Source organism: Thyridium curvatum (assembly GCF_004353045.1).
Source record: "Thyridium curvatum strain D216 chromosome Unknown NODE_48_length_316412_cov_78.264379, whole genome shotgun sequence".
Lineage (NCBI taxonomy): Eukaryota > Fungi > Ascomycota > Sordariomycetes > Thyridiales > Thyridiaceae > Thyridium > Thyridium curvatum.
The window spans coordinates 189610-205156 of NW_022156803.1; the positions used below are offsets into that span (position 1 = coordinate 189610).

The 15547-nt window shown below is 52.9% G+C and overlaps 7 protein-coding genes across 7 annotated transcripts; 5 read left to right on the plus strand and 2 right to left on the minus strand.

The window, feature by feature from the left end:
* Window positions 1-524: 524 nt before the first annotated feature.
* On the plus strand, window positions 525-1896 carry E0L32_007762 (uncharacterized protein; the record flags this gene model as incomplete). The annotated part of the gene is made up of 3 exons (XM_031142541.1): window positions 525-544; window positions 615-880; window positions 935-1896. The coding sequence occupies 3 exons, from the start codon at window positions 525-527 to the stop codon at window positions 1894-1896; spliced, it is 1248 nt and encodes a 415-aa protein (XP_030993262.1).
* Window positions 1897-3688: 1792 nt separating this feature from the next.
* E0L32_007763 (uncharacterized protein) lies at window positions 3689-5485 on the plus strand (the record flags this gene model as incomplete). The annotated part of the gene is made up of 3 exons (XM_031142543.1): window positions 3689-3922; window positions 3990-4270; window positions 4333-5485. The coding sequence occupies 3 exons, from the start codon at window positions 3689-3691 to the stop codon at window positions 5483-5485; spliced, it is 1668 nt and encodes a 555-aa protein (XP_030993263.1).
* A 298-nt stretch (window positions 5486-5783) lies between these two features.
* Window positions 5784-6818, minus strand: E0L32_007764 (uncharacterized protein; the record flags this gene model as incomplete). Its single annotated transcript, XM_031142544.1, has 3 exons — window positions 5784-5957; window positions 6030-6383; window positions 6447-6818. The coding sequence occupies 3 exons, from the start codon at window positions 6816-6818 to the stop codon at window positions 5784-5786; spliced, it is 900 nt and encodes a 299-aa protein (XP_030993264.1).
* Window positions 6819-8172: 1354 nt separating this feature from the next.
* E0L32_007765 (uncharacterized protein) lies at window positions 8173-9489 on the plus strand (the record flags this gene model as incomplete). The annotated part of the gene is made up of 3 exons (XM_031142545.1): window positions 8173-8340; window positions 8415-8893; window positions 8955-9489. 3 exons carry the CDS (start codon window positions 8173-8175, stop codon window positions 9487-9489), a joined length of 1182 nt encoding a protein of 393 aa, XP_030993265.1.
* A 255-nt stretch (window positions 9490-9744) lies between these two features.
* On the plus strand, window positions 9745-11347 carry E0L32_007766 (uncharacterized protein; the record flags this gene model as incomplete). Its single annotated transcript, XM_031142546.1, has 2 exons — window positions 9745-10102; window positions 10188-11347. The coding sequence occupies 2 exons, from the start codon at window positions 9745-9747 to the stop codon at window positions 11345-11347; spliced, it is 1518 nt and encodes a 505-aa protein (XP_030993266.1).
* A 113-nt stretch (window positions 11348-11460) lies between these two features.
* On the minus strand, window positions 11461-12610 carry E0L32_007767 (uncharacterized protein; the record flags this gene model as incomplete). The annotated part of the gene is made up of 2 exons (XM_031142547.1): window positions 11461-11932; window positions 11994-12610. The coding sequence occupies 2 exons, from the start codon at window positions 12608-12610 to the stop codon at window positions 11461-11463; spliced, it is 1089 nt and encodes a 362-aa protein (XP_030993267.1).
* A 1088-nt stretch (window positions 12611-13698) lies between these two features.
* Window positions 13699-14678, plus strand: E0L32_007768 (uncharacterized protein; the record flags this gene model as incomplete). The annotated part of the gene is made up of 4 exons (XM_031142548.1): window positions 13699-14005; window positions 14056-14282; window positions 14339-14531; window positions 14605-14678. 4 exons carry the CDS (start codon window positions 13699-13701, stop codon window positions 14676-14678), a joined length of 801 nt encoding a protein of 266 aa, XP_030993268.1.
* Between the last annotated feature and the right edge of the window lie 869 nt (window positions 14679-15547).

The window sequence follows — 15547 nt, forward strand, 5'->3', positions numbered from 1 at the left end:
CGGGAAAGAGGCGATAAGATGAGGCCCGCAAAAGCGTGTTACACCTGCCGGTAAGACTCAGTCAAGCGCGTCCGACTCGCGGCGTGATCTGGGGCGGTCCATGTTGCTGACAAGACGGTACCAGGATCTCCAAGAGAGGGTGTCGGACCCGGTCGGGTCTGGACGCATGTGTCCGGTGCGACGGTCTCGGCATCAACTGTAGCTTTGTTGAGCGGGCGAAGCAAGGCCGATCTACTCCGGCATCGATCAAGCTGACCTCTTCCCCAGCTGTTTCTGGACAACTCCCTAATCATCGAGCTATCCACGCAATAGACCAAACACCAGCAAACCCCGTCGCCGGTGATGCCTTTTCTTCGCTCCCCAGCCCGCAAGCCGGCCTGCACCAGCTTCGTCCAGCGCAACAGCGGGAAGCTGTTATCTGGTATTTTCGCATTATCCACGATAAACATCATTCGCTCTTTCATGAGCCCACATTTATGAACGATCTTGATAACGGCCGTATATCCCCTGTCATTTTTGCCTCCATGATAGCTCTTGGAGCTAGGTAAGGAGTTCCATCTGTCCAGGGATGATTGACCTGAAGTGAAGTGGGCTTGCTAATAGAGTGAACGCAGATTTACCGAGCTGCCAGAGAGTCTAGTATCTAAGAGACGGCATTATGGGGATTATTATGCCGAGCAAGCACACAAACAACTTGACCTTCGAGTGATCTCAATCACAACAGTGCAAGAGTGCATCCTTCTTGGCACTCTTTGCTTCGTCGAAGGCAAACCAGAATCAGAAGCGCTATACTATGCCGCAGCAAATAGGCTGGCGCAGATCCTAGACTTGCCTCACAGGCCAGCTAGTAACGAGCTCGAGAGACAGGTCAACTTGAGAGGTGCGAAATGTCAAGTCCACACAAAATGGCCGCCGATAGCTAACCATGATCCAGTCTGGTGGTCGTTGTACATGATAGATATCTGGACATCTAGTGGATTGCGTATCCCGCGAGAGCTGGACTTGCAAGGCGCCACCGATCTTCCCATCGATGAAGAGCATTTCCTGCGGCTGGCTTACGCTTCTCCACGGTCTGAATATGGAGCACCGGGGATATGGGCGGAGATGGCCAAGCTTGCACGGATCTGGGCAGAGATCCAAGTCCTCAATAAAGCATCTGTCGACGGGAGGCTAAGCCCAAACTCCCTAAACCGGTCTGTGGACGAACTAGCCGCAAATTTGGATCGTTGGCAGGCAGAGCTTCCGGAATTCCTGGTCGAGACTCCCGAGAATCTCACGCGGTGGAATGGGAACTTGAGGACAGCGTTCGCCGCCCTGCACCTGGGCTTCCACTTCTACAACGAAGTGCTATTCTACCAGTTTCTAGCCAAGGGCGACAACGGAGGAAGGACTGCAGACGTCTCAAACTATGCCCAGCGGTGCACATGGCACGCGCTGGCGTTTTGCGACCTGCTCTATGCCTGCGAGGACACAGAAGACTGCGACTGCCTGTACGTCATGGTTGGACACATGCTCACAGTGACGAGCACCGTCTACGTCCATACCCTTCTCTTCAGCTTCGACGAAGGAGAGGTTGGCGAGGCGCGCACGAGGCTCGAGCGGAACTTTGCCATCCTGACCAAGCTGCAGCGCTACTGGATCATGCTCGACCGGACCTTGAGCCGGCTGCAGGCCTTCCACAACGCGTGTAAAGAGTCGATCGAGCAGAGCTTCCAGATGGACAGCTGGATGCTGAGGTTCATCATGGAGCATGGGACCTCGCTGCCGGAAAAGTTCACGAAGCCAACTGCGCTGGGATTTGGGCATCACAGCGGCGCCACGTCGGACGGGACGTCTAGTACTGGTAGTCCCGTGGGTGTAAACTTGCAAGAATGGTATTCGCAAACGTTCGGGTAGGGCGCTATTGTTCAGTATCCTGGCCTACTAACACTACCCTCAGCTGCTGGGCCGAGGGCATTAATGGTAATAAACTCTTGAGGCACTCTAGAGATACTTGATACTGTCATCACTATCGCCACTGCACAAGTAAACTGTTGCATGCAATACCTGATACTTGGAAACGCATCTGGTCAGACGGCTAACAGGGCTCAAGATTCGTAGCATCTAGTTGCATGTGAGAAGCGATGAATGCCAGCTGAAAAGGAGCAGAAGAAGTACGAGACACTGGCCAGGCTCCTGAGCCAGCTTGTTAAGCTTGGCCTGAATCCTGATAGCCTAGACTTGAGAGCCCTGCTGCATGCTGGTTGATATTGTGCTGAATGTCGGTGTGTGTCTGGGCTCCCGAAGACTTTAAGGGGTACAACCAACCTCGGGTTCGGTCAAGTCCCTCGGCAATGAACTCTGCTCGGGACAGATCTTGGAGAAATCAACTGGCATTTTCGAAATGGAAATGTTGAACAACAGTATACCACCTTCTGAAGGCACGCGTCAATTGGCCTACCCTTGGCAAGATGTTGAAGAAGTACGTCCATCAAGTGGTCCGCAAGGCTCTCCCAGGCTTGACCCAGAACCAGTAACCGGACTATGTGCGCAACAAAACAATAGAAGTTGCAGGCATAGAGCTCTACAAAACGGATCTCACTACCGAAAGGGTCTCGGTGCCGACGTAGCTGGTCCCAGGCCGCTCAATGGGGAGCCGCACCAATGGGGATAGTGGTTCTTCTTGATATCTCGTTAGAACCGGAAATGCACTGGACGATGTAGCGCAAGAAATAGTCAACAGGGTGCAAGGGCTACGGAAGAAAGTCGGGCTTGTTTCAACCGACGAAGTTCAGATGCAATATTCCGTTATTGCAATCCCGGAAGACATTGACATTCCTTCGCCCCTGTTTACAAGGGGAGACATTGTCAAGTCAGAACTTCGTGATTCCTTAGATTCAATTTATGAGCAAAGAGCTGAAAAGTCACTTGTCGTGGAGGAAGACCATAAACTCGGGGCCTATGCCTCTTGCTAAGCCTACTTAGACCTCAGGTCACTAGGATTCTGAATGAATCTTCCCCACAAACAGATCGTCTGACTTCCCCATCGTGACCCTTATTTGATGAGCGGAGCTTCTTTCCCCAAGTCAGCCAATCAATCGGCTTCAAATCCGCCGAAAGGATTGGATTGTGATCTAATTATTTTGCCCAATCTAGCCAGACTGCCATCCGAATTTGGTTTTTATAGGGACAATCCCGACCAGGTTTGCTTGCCGCTGTGCGCAGTTTTTCGGCACTGGAGTCTGGGGGTGGGTAACAGTCGGCTCGAGAGCACTCAGCGTGCGGAGAGAGGAGGCTATTCTCCGCAAATAGGAACATTCCAAACCCGCCGTTCCTCACAAGCCCGCTTCCTTCTTCACCTGATTTTGCCTGTTACCGGATGTTACCAACACGTCCCCCACACGATGTCTTCGCAGCCTTATTGGTGACAGCTCTGTGTACGTACCACATCCGACGGATATGCAAAGGCCTCCTGCGGGGGCAAAAGACTACTGCGGGGGTTCGTATACGGGGGTTATGATCGTCGGGGTATATCATTACCTCGCCCGCGGTCATTCTGTGCCTCGTATATCCCCTCTAGGCAGCGCGAGTAACATTCAAACAACCGCATACTGGATTGCTGCGGTCTTACATCTTTTGCTCCTGGGCCAGTCTTGTCGGACTTCTCTGTTATTCCGAGCAAGAAGCGATACAGATCGAGAGGTTCATCATGTCGACCACTGAACCCGAGAAGAGTGTTTCCACAGCCGATACGCCAGGCCCTGACAAGCACCATGCCGACTCCCAAGGCTGGCACGAACATGGCAAATCCAGGGATGATGCTCAAGCCGCAAACATTGATGAGCATGAGCAGACTGTCCGGGAAGCACTGCGTGCCTATCCCAAGGCTGTGGCATGGTCCCTGATTATCTCCCTAAGTATCATCCAAGAGGGATACGATACGGTAAGTAGATTTATCTAACAAAGATCTTGGTATAAGAGAGCGCGATATTGACGTATTAGCACTATAGATCCTAATTGGAAACTTTTTGGGCTACCCGGAGTTCAAACGACAGTTTGGCGAGGGCTCTGATGAGAAGGGTTATGAGGTGACCGCAGCTTGGCAGTCAGCCCTCTGGGCTGGTGGAGTTGCCGGGTCTATCATCGGGGCCTTCTTGAATGGCTATCTTATCAAGCATTTCGGGTTCAAACCCGTCTTTCTCGGTACTCTCGTTGTGATGGCGGCATGCATTTTCCCGTCCTTCTTCGGCATGTCTGTTCAGCTACAGACTGTCGGCCAGGTTCTCTGCGGGTGAGCATCTCAGAATTTGTAGACATTGACAGGAGAGCTTGAACCATCCTAATACTTTACAGTGTTCCCTGGGGGATCTTCGCCACAATCGGTCCAGCATACGCCTCGGAAATTCTGCCCCTGGCTCTACGCTCCTACCTCACTGCTTATGTCAACATGTGCTTCGCTATAGGACAGTTCCTCGGGGCTGGCGTGTTGCAGGGCCTCCTCAACCGAAACGACCAATGGTCGTACCGTATCCCATTTGCTATTCAGTGGATCTGGCCCGCCCCTCTGTTCCTGATCTGCCTGTTTATGCCCGAGTCTCCGTGGTGGCTTGTGCGTCATGGCCGGTTAGCAGACGCTGAGCAAGTTCTCCGTCGAGTCACCTCTGGAAAACAGGTCGAGAAGTCCAATCAGACTGTGGCTATGATGGTGCATACCAACGAAATCGAGAAGGAGATCGAGGCCGGAAGCAGCTATCTTGATTGCTTCAAGGGTGTTAACCGACGAAGGACAGAGATTGCCTGTGTTTCCTTTGCCGGACAGGTTCTCGCTGGCAGCCAGTTCGCTTACTCTGGTACCTATTTCTTCCAGCAAGCTGGAATGAGTGCTGAAGATGCCTACAAGCTTGGTCTTGGCGGTACTGCCATTGCCTTTGTTGGCACAGTCATCTCGTGGTTTCTCATGAATCGCTTTGGCCGAAGGCAGATCTACCTGTGTGGGATGTTCTTCATCTGCATCTACCTCTTCATCATTGGGGTGTTGACAACCGCTGCGAGAAACCAGGGCGTGGTCTGGGCACAATCAGTGCTCTGCATCATCTGGCTGTTCTCGTTCTCCCTCTCGATCGGTCCCATTGGCTGGGTCCTCCCCGCCGAAGTCTCTTCAACCCGACTTCGATCAAAGACTATCTGCTTGGCGCGTAACACGTACTACATCGCCCTGCTGATCGCGAATACCCTCGAGCCCTATTTCATGAATCCTACTCAGTGGAACTGGCGAGGATACACCGGATTCTTCTGGTTCGGGTCGGCACTATTCACGCTCATATGGGCGTACTTCCGCTTGACTGAGACTCGTGGCCGCACTTTTGAAGAGCTTGACATCATGTTCGCCGCCGGGGTTCCCACGAGGAAGTTCACTAGCTTCCATGTTGACGCCTATGCCGAGAACCTTGCCATCAAGGATCGCGTTGCTGAGGGCAATGTTAGCAGCAAAGCTTCGGAGGTCTAAGCTTTTGAACTTTGGCTGGAGTAGTGGGACAACCTTTTCTTGAAAAAGAAACAAAAGGTGAAAGGGGAGAGAAGATTTGATTAAGGCCTCGACACTTCAGGGTTTGAACTTCTCTGTAGGTCAATGTCTGGCAGTGCTCGTCATTTACTATTTCATAGGAGTTTCTTCTCAAGGTGCTCTGGACAAAACGCAACACGGCCCGGATCGGATCTCAGATGATAATTTAAGCTGTCACATACTCATTGCGCTCATTTCATTCAAGTCTATGTGTCATATGTGTGCTCTCAATGACCAATATCTATTTGTACTTGTTGACCATCTCCAGGATAAATTTCTCGACCTCGGCTGGGTTTGTCGCGTTTAGGTAGTGACCACCACCTTCAAGGAACTCAAGCTTCGTCTCTTTGGATGACGTGAACATGGCGATGTGCTCCTGCGGCACAGTCTTGCCGTAGACCACATCTTCAGTGCCCTGCAAGTCATGGGTCAGTCGAGACATGGTTCGGCTCGAGGCCTAGGGCTTTGTTATAAAACGTGGGCTTACCTGCAGCCAGTACACTGGGCACTTGATATCCCTCAACCGCAAGAGGAGCCCGTCTCTCTCAATCAGGCATGCCAGCGCCATCCGCAGCTTGCGCCGGCCCTCATCGCCCCGGTAGACGCGCTTCAGCACATCATGCCAGAACTGAATCGTCTCGGCGGACACGCCGCTGCCGAACCCAAGGCTACCGACCATGCCGCACCACTCATCATCGACGACGAAATCAGGGGTCGGAACCGGGCTGCACCACTGTTCGTACTTGGGCATGAGCAGTGTCTTGGGGTCCCAGCAGCCCTTGGATCGGGAGTCCGCCGACTCGCAGTCCATCGACGTGCCGAGGGGAAGAAGTCCAACGACCTATCGAGGACAATGTCAGATCCAATATATTCATCGCCTACAACACATGAATGAGCTGCAGACCTTTTCCGGAGCCAACAGCGCCATTCTAACGACCATCCATCCTCCCTGACTGGTGCCCACGGCAAAGACCTTGTCGATGCCGAGCTTTTCAATGACTTGCAACGCCATCGTGGCAGTGTCCCAGTACGTGAACTGGTCGGACGGGCAAGAAGTGGCTCCATGGCCGAGGGGCTCAATGGCCAGCAGGTTGGCAGCTTCGGTCAGGGCACTGCTTTCAAACTGCTTCTGGTACAGGTCCACCGTCGTGTTCATGCTGTTGATGAAGACGACGGTGGGCTTGCTGCTGTCGTACTTGCCGCCATTGGAAAGGGCATAGCCGGCCGTGATGCCGCCCAGGTGCGGGACTTGGATGGTCTGGTGAATTATCGCCATCTTGCCTAGATTATGGTGGGATGAAGGGAATGACTTGGCGGTACAAAAGATCCAACGGGCACCTCTCGGGGAGAAGAGTAACCTTTGTCGCGTGGTTTAATGGCTCCAGAAAGAGTGTAGTGCTGCAGAACAAGTTCCCACATGAAACATACGCGGACCGCGCCTCGGGGACACTCTCGAAAGACCAAGAGGTCCAGAACCCACATCATTGTGATCGTCACCCTCGGACTCCCGTGCAAAGAAGCTCATGCCTGGCTTGGCTGGTTACCACGTACGGAGTAGTCAGTCCTAACGGTGGAATTCCGCACAGTCCGTTGGTGTTAGTCAGTGGAGGCACCCCCTGACTGGAGCTGAGTGATCCCTGTACATCGTGATCCAGCAGCAAACGCATTTGGCCGAGCCCCTCTTCTCGGACCACATTCTGCTGGAGAATGTTTGCACAGTTTGGCGGCCTCTAAAATCGGGAAGACCAATATAGCGCGCGGGTGAGGCGGGTAGTAGTGGGCGTCCGACGCCGTTGTGGAAGATCGTTTTCGTCTGCTTATTGTCCTTAAACCTCTTCACTTCGACTCGAGCTGCAAAAATAAGCATAATACTGTGCCGCATCCAAGGATTCAGAAGGGTGGCCAGTGTCATCCGGGTAGCCGAGGTTCAAGCAAATGCTCATATGTGACAGAAAACTGGGTTTCTCACCAAGCCGATTTGGGGCTAACGTTGAAGAACCTTCTCTGGCTAACTCCACAATTGTGTACGCAATCTTGCCATCCTTGGCACAAGAAGCCCCAGAGGAATAGGTAGACTCTCGATGATGTACCTCCAGGATCACACCTGCACGTATAAGCATACTGGAAAGTACCGGAAGCTGCGGGTACGGCAGTCAGAGTTTTTCTTAAATAGATGCCACCCCTGAAGTCTTCACACCAATTTGCCGGCTCATATCCTCCGTTGGGCCACAATTCAACTAGGATGTTCGGCGAGCATGAGTCGGCGAATGCAAGCGTTAGTCAGATCCATACAAGAAACTGGTCCTATTTGTACTTGCATGAGCCCTGGTCTCAGGTTATCTCCTTAGCACAAAACGATGCCGAACCCCATAGTCACACAACGGCCTTCCTTGCTGGACCTGCAGAGATTCTGTTACACCGGCCAAAAGATCAACAGGAGACATAACGGTCCAGACATGGGTGTGATGCCGCACATATTCGATCCAGTCTCCATCACTTGAAAGTCGGCCCTGTTAAAAGACATGCGTCCTCAACAAGGGCCCATTGCCATCTGCATCTCTCGACTTCATTCTCTTCTTCTTCCACTCTTTCTCGTGTAATGACCAAGCAGTCCTGCCGAGTAGATCAAGATGGATGGCATTCCCGGCTACGATCCTGTCAACCTCCAGCCATGGTGCGTCGAGGTGATCGCTTCCATGACCGTCTTGGCTACGGTTGCAGTGGGCTTGCGTATGTTTAGCAGGTACCTGAAGAGTCAGAAGCTGTGGTGGGATGACTATTTGATCATCTTTTCTCTGGTATGCTGTCCACCTCTAATGCAAGCCTTCATGCTAGTACCGGTGCAGCTGACTCCAGTAATGAACATATGCAGTTATGGAACTATCTCGTCGTCGGCTTCATATTCGCCATGTACGCATGCGGAATGGGCATCCACGCGGATAAAGTACCTATGGACAACATCGTGCTGATGGCCAAGTTTCTCCTGGTTGCCGAGATCCTCTACGTTTACAACCTCGTCTGGACCAAGCTTAGCCTGCTCCTCATGTACTATCGCATCTTCCACATTCCCTTCTTCAAGAAGATGGCCTATGGTCTCGGTGGTCTCATTGTGGCATGGGTTATCTGCATCACATTTCTCTTCATCTTCATCTGCGTACCAGTTCAGAAGCTCTGGTACCAAGACCTTCCCGGACACTGCATCAACCAGGTCGGCACCTGGATCGCCAACGCTGCCTCGACCATCTTCACGGACCTTGCCATCTTGTTCCTTCCCATTCCGCAAGTTTGGAAGCTCAACTTGGGGAAGCCAGAGAAGATTGCCATCACGCTAGCATTCAGTCTTGGTTTCTTGTAAGTGATCGAAACACCTCGTCGCATTGCACACGATGACTAACCTCTTCCCCTCTGACAGCGTCGTCTTCACGTCTGCCTACCGATTCTCCGTTCTCTTCTCGTACAGCAACAGCGACCCCACTTACACACTGGCCCCGACAGTCGGCTGGACCGCGATCGAGATTTCTGCGGGCATTGTCTCAGCATGCCTCCCTTGCATGCGCCCAGCCATGCAGGCGCTCTTCCGCCTCCTCGGCCTCGACATCAAGATGAACACTGTCTTCCACCGCAGCAGGGGAACCGGTCAAGCATCCAACCTCGTGAGCAAACAGACGATTGGCGGGACAACTCAGAACGACGAAGGGGTCAATACAATGAAGAAGTCGAGTGCAGGGGCCTTTCACCGGCTGAAGGATGAGGGTAGTCGCACGTCGAGCGACTCGCAGTCGGGAGGCTTTGAGGGGCGCCTGCGGCCAGACCAAAACAACAGATACGTGGTCAATACAGTGTCTACTGGAAAGGGGGATGGCGATAGTCTGAGCGGAGACGAGATTCCGCTGCACAGCATTCGCGTTCACACCGACTTCAAGCACACATCCGGGCCGCGGTCCTGAGGCAGGACGTCCCGATCCTAGGTACATTGGGCTATGTAAAAGTTTTGTAGTTTACATGTAGTATGAATTGAATACAGAAAAAGGTTTAGTTTGGTTTGGAGGAAACAGTCGGCCCGGCACAGAGCGGTTCAATTAGGGCAGGATCAGTGATATTGGCCTCCACTCTCCACAATCAGAGGAGATAAGAGAGAGATAAGACAGTTTGGCGATTTCTTCCCCCCAAACCGTCGCCATTCAACCTTCGTCAATGCGGCCATGTCGCGCTATAGTCCCACAGAGCCATCGGAAGATGGCAGGCCTCTGTTACGCGATGCTTCCGTTGATCCCAGCCCAGCGCCATGGACCCCAGAAGGTCCCCCTCCCGCAAAGGCAAAGCGCGGCATCCTCGCTCTGCTGTCGCTCATGCTAGCCGTCAATCTGTCCGCCAGTCTCTACCAGCTCCCACTGAACAGAGTCATCGAAAGACGGCTTTGTGCCGAGTACTACGCCCAGAAGGGACCGGATTCTGTCCCTGTGGACAGGCCGATAGATGAGCAGTTGTGCAAAGTGGATGGTGTCCAACAATCCTTGGCCCGCATTCAGGGAGTGATGGAAACCGCTTGGGTTTTCGGAGGTCAGTGAACCAAACACCGTGGTCCATCTAGTTTCTTAGTATTCTTCTCAATTGCTTGAAACTAAAATCTAATTCATTTGCCTAGACTTTATCATGACTATTCCTCTTGGATATCTTGCTGAGCGCTATGGCCGTCGAAAGATTCTCCTGCTGAACCTTATTCCCAGGGTCTGCATGCTCACCTGGGTTGTGGTGGTAGGCCACTTCGATCAGCTGCTACCGACAAAAGCTGTTGCTGTATCGCCTTTTCTTTCTGTGCTTGGGGGAGACTGTGTTTTCAACTCCCTTATCTACGCACTTGCTTCAGAGCTGACGGCGGATCATGTTGTCCGCGCATCTTACTTTGGTTACATGAGCTCTGTCTCCTATGTAGTTGCTCTTCTTGGACCCGCCTTGGCATCTGCAAGCATGGGCATCCTGATCTATCTACCATTCTGGATCGGAACTTTGCTTTTGGTCATCGGAGCTTTGGTCATACCCAAGCTCCCCAACCTTCAGTCCGAGCACATCTGGAACCCCTCTCAGCCACACGTATCGTCACCAGTTCTCAAAGCAAGCTTGGGGTATTCGTCGTTGTGGTCGTTGACGCGAGAACGGATCCAGTCCTTCTACATCATTCTCTCCGACTATCCGAAGAACTTCATGCTGTTGCTCGCGAGCTTTCTGCTCACGTCCCTTGCGAGCTCCGATACCAAACTTCTTGTTCAGTACATCTCGAAACGGTACAGCTGGACCTTTGCTTCGGCAGGCTATCTCCTTTCGGGCAAGGCAGTAGTCAACTTCACACTGCTTGCCGTCATAATACCTAGGTTCCTGCAAAGACGGAGCACACGAGACGCCGATAGGTTCAATCTCTTGTACTCGAGAATCTGCCTGCTCGTCTCGGTCTTAGGAGCTGGGGCCATAGCGTTTTCAGCCACCATATGGCTTCTTATGCCATCACTACTCACCTATGCCCTGGGCTCCGCACTGCCCGTGTTTACGATGTCCTTACTGAAGTCGCCCTGCATGGCTCCTGCGAGCAGTACAGACGGGGAAACAGCTTCACCGCACGACAATATCATATTCTCCATCGTTATGCTGGTCAAGACCCTTGGCTCGCTCATCGGGGCACCGCTGATGGCCTTCTTGTGGGTCAGAGGCATCGCCTTGGGAGACATGGCACTTGGGATGCCATATTTTGTCAGTTCGGCATGTTACATTGCGGCAATCGCTGTCTTCTATGGTATCAGAGTGTACAGGTAAAACAAGACAAAGAAACCGGACCCATTCTGGCTAAACCGGACAAAATCGCTTTCAACAGATAATGATCCCAAACTCCTATCAATGCAGTGCGACTGTACACTCAGTCTGCTTCACTACTCGTTCGTTGGTGTGACCTCCATCATATCGAGCCACTCAAGCGCAAATGCCGTCATAATCTTCGACCAGTCCTGAACGGTGGCCGCATTGAGATGCTGCCCATCGTCTTGCGCCGTTTTCCAGACCGCTGGTGGTGTGGGCGGAATAATCGGCATCGTCGGTACTCCTCGCGATAGGAAATCAAAATAATCACCCTGGGCCGGCCCGCCCACAAACTGAGCCGTACTCTTGCCAGTCTCGTTGAAGATTGGCCCGGTTACATTGGACTGCAAGAGCCCAAGGTTCCTCATACGGCTCTCGATGTTGGCCAGCCCGCGGTATGCCCAGTGCGTCGTCTCAAAGTATGATGATATCATTGGGTTCGCCGCGCCGATCAGATCCACCGGAACGAACATACTGATCTGGTTCAGCGGAGTGCGATAGTTGGACAGCGCAGGATTGACCGCCTCCCACGCCTCGGCAAGCGAACTGCATCAAGCCCAGTCAGCGACTCCCTGATCAGGAACGAGGCAATCGTGAACAAACATACCGTAACCCTGTCCCCTGCCCCCGCTGGCCCTCCCTCCTGTCCAGAAACACGACCTGCACACCCATGTCCATGTCGAACTCGCCCCCCTCGCCGAGCGCGTCCATCTCGTCGTGCATCTGCGTCAGGTACCTGTCGATGCTCCGCGCGACGTGCATCAGCACGGCGCACGACACGGCGCTCTCCACCGCGCCGACCGAGCCCCCGCGCTGCGCAGCCCCAGCAGCGGTGGCGGGGCGGGAGTCGTAGTGGGCCGCCAGCGTCAGGATGTTGGCCTGGCCCGGCTTGGTCCAGGGCGGCTCCCGGCGGAAGACGAGATTCTGGGCGGCTCCTGCGCCCTTGCCGTCTGTCGAGTTCTGCCAGTCTATCGACCACTTCGGCAGGGAGCTGTGGAAGAAATCGATGAAGTGCCGCTGTGCGGCGGCGTGGCCTGCTGAGCCGGCCGTCCTTGCTGTCAGTAGAGGGGCTAGGAGGGCGCCGGTCTTGATGTCCAGGTCAGCGGCGCCGGCTGGGACGAGACGGAGGAATGCGTCGTCGAGGACTTTGTAGGCCGATGCGCATGTCATCCAGGATATGACGTAAAGACAGAGGAGGGAGATGGGTGACGTTAATGAAGCCATGGTGGCTTGTCGTGAAGATCCAAGGTTTTGGACGCCTGGATGGGCACCAGTATGGAGGCCTTGAAAGAGTGGCTTTAAGCCTCGAGAGGCATACTGAGTACCAAAGTGGTTCTTGCTATTCTTGACGATCTCGACCTGCAAATAGAAGATTGCAAACAAAGAGAAGAAACAACATTGGACCCTTCATCCATCTGATCTCACTGGGCCCAGACCCCTTCTACTCCACCGTGGCCCGTCAGAGCTCACTCATACTTCGTAGACAGTCCATCTCGTGAAGCTGTATCCAGTTCCCCGTTGCCTGATTGGGAGCGGCAGGGGTCAGATCCCCAGGCCGAGATGTGACGGTTCCTGGCGCATGGCCCCACCGCTGAAACGCAGGCCAACCCAGAACAGATCTAGTGCCAAGCATCGCCAGTCTCAAACTGACGGGAGTCAACACGCATTGAACGAGCTGAAACCAGGCGCGTCCCTAAAAAAGATGAAGGTCTAGCCGAGCCGGGGGACGGGAGCATGCGTGCCAAGGTCACTCTTAAGGACATCTGGAGATCATGGTGCAAGGTTTGTTGCCTTTCGTGTCAACCTGCACAAGTCCTGATGATGGGCGCAAATCCGAGAAGAATTGCGGAGTAACTGCAATCACCAGAGGGAAATAGCATGCTCGAGGGTACTCTGTAAAAGTTCCAGTCATCAGAGGCCACGGTGCAAACCCACGATCTAAGAATACCTGATGGACAAGGATCCTTGGTGTGCCACAGGGTCAAGAATGGCCAAGACCCATGCGCGTTCCCCCATTGAGCACGTCTCGCCAGTGTCTGGGTACCAAGCGAAGTGCTGGGGATCACGGCCAGATCCCGGCCACCCTCCAACGTCGCTTCGCACAGGTGCTGTTTCAACGCCAAGCGACAGGGCCGGATCCCCTTTCTCGCGTTGATATACCCATTGCTGCCATTTTCTTGTCTTCTCTGTCCTGTGCACGATTGGGGGCATTCCGTTCTTTGTTCTTCATTCATTCGCTTCTTTTCTCTCCCGAGCCGGTCTCTTGGTTATTAATCATTCCTCAAGGCGTCATTCTGTGAACGACGAGTAAGATGGATTCCCAGCGAAAGTACGAGAATGTCAGCCTCGAGGACCACCACAGCGACTCGAGCACTGAGGTCGCCGAATCGCTCCTCGGGGATGAGAAGAACTGGGATGCGGAGGATCAGCAGAGGCCGATGCCAAGGTCAAGGACGAGCAAATTCATGTCAAGGCTGAAGTCGTCAAGGTGGATGGTCGACACCGCACTCCTTCTCGTCATCCTCGGCCTACTTGTACGACAGCAGTTTGGTAGCAACAGCAAGGGCTCGGCAAACGAATGGGACTTTGGTGGAGACTTTACAGGTGTCGGTCCAAGATGTGTGTACTGAATCGCTGATTCCAGGAGGTCAGAAACTGACTTATGCCAGTTTCGCAACAAATCGTCAAGTTCAACCCCGACCCTTCATACGCACCAAACAACACGAAGGAGTTCTTTACAGACGAGATTCTGCAGAAGTGGAACAAGCTGATGCCCAAGGGCATGGGCTTCGTGGCCGTCGACCAGCCTGAGAAGTACCACGACCTGCCGACTCCCATCGAGTGGCCGGACAAGACCGTCTTCACCACCTCCATGACACATCAGCTGCACTGCTTGGTATGACTTGTGCCATTTTCCACTCGCCGCGCTTTGGCGCTAACATGGATCAATAGTACGCCATTGTGCAGACCTACTCCGGCATGTCGTCCAACACGCCCATCCCAGACGACCATCACTGGCACATGATTCACTGCTTCGACTACCTCCGACAGAGCATCATGTGCTGCAGCGACATGGCTCTCGAGGGCCACGCCACTACCTTCCCGGTCGACAACTCCGGATCTGATGGTTGGGACTCCAAGCACGGTATGTGACTCGACTGCGTGAAGGTTTTGCCAGAGCAATCATGAGCAATGAGCTAACATGGCCTGAACTATAGTGTGCAAGGACCCTAACCAAGTTCGCGAGTATCTGGAGAGTGTCAGGGCATACGATGACCAGTTGATCTACTAAATAGCGTTAATCCAATTCAACATTCGAGGAATGACCTCCATTCTCACAGACACAAACGCCAATGTTTTGTGACTGAAAATCATGCCCAGGCAAGGCCGTATCGTTGCCGTAACACGGCGTTAATATATCTCCCTCATTACCACCCTAGTCTCAGCTGTACTTCTAAAGAGGTCGCTATTGCTGAATTGCAAATGAGCTCCCGGGTTGTTGCGCTGCTAACTGAGTTGGGAAAATCCAATACTCGGAGGTAGAACACGCATGCATGTTTGCAAGCAATACTCCGTCCACAGTCGTCATCGGCTGCACCAAGTCACTGGACATGGGCCAGCGCTATCTACCAGAGATCATATGTTCTCTGCCTTTTGTGGCTAGCCGTAGATCGTACTACTGCTATGTACCGCGACTGGATCCAGGCACCACACATCGCTAGGCACGGCTCGACATATCCAAGTCATCTTACATGACGTGACAAAAGTCTCTAACATCGAGAACTTTCAAGAGCTGTCTTGTTGTGACACTTGGCTGAGTTGTCGCCTATAGACGATACAAAGTGCGGCTGGTTCGCATTGAGAACAGACCGCCCAATAAAGCAGATATTTGTCCCGCGGCCCAGTTTGCTGTACTTCAGAGGTGTTAGGACATCAATGCCAGCTTTGTTTTCATTCGGCAAGACAAATATGAAAGTAGACAAACGTAGCGCGAGTGAGGAGCTTTGTGACAATGGATTACTGGTTTGCCTCTGTATATCGTCCTTTCCACTAAGTGAGACCCCCACATCGTGGGCCACCAAAATACACCAAATATCCACTTTTTCCACTTTAAAATACTAGCTTAAAAGAATACTTATAAAAATAAAAATAACTGTTTTA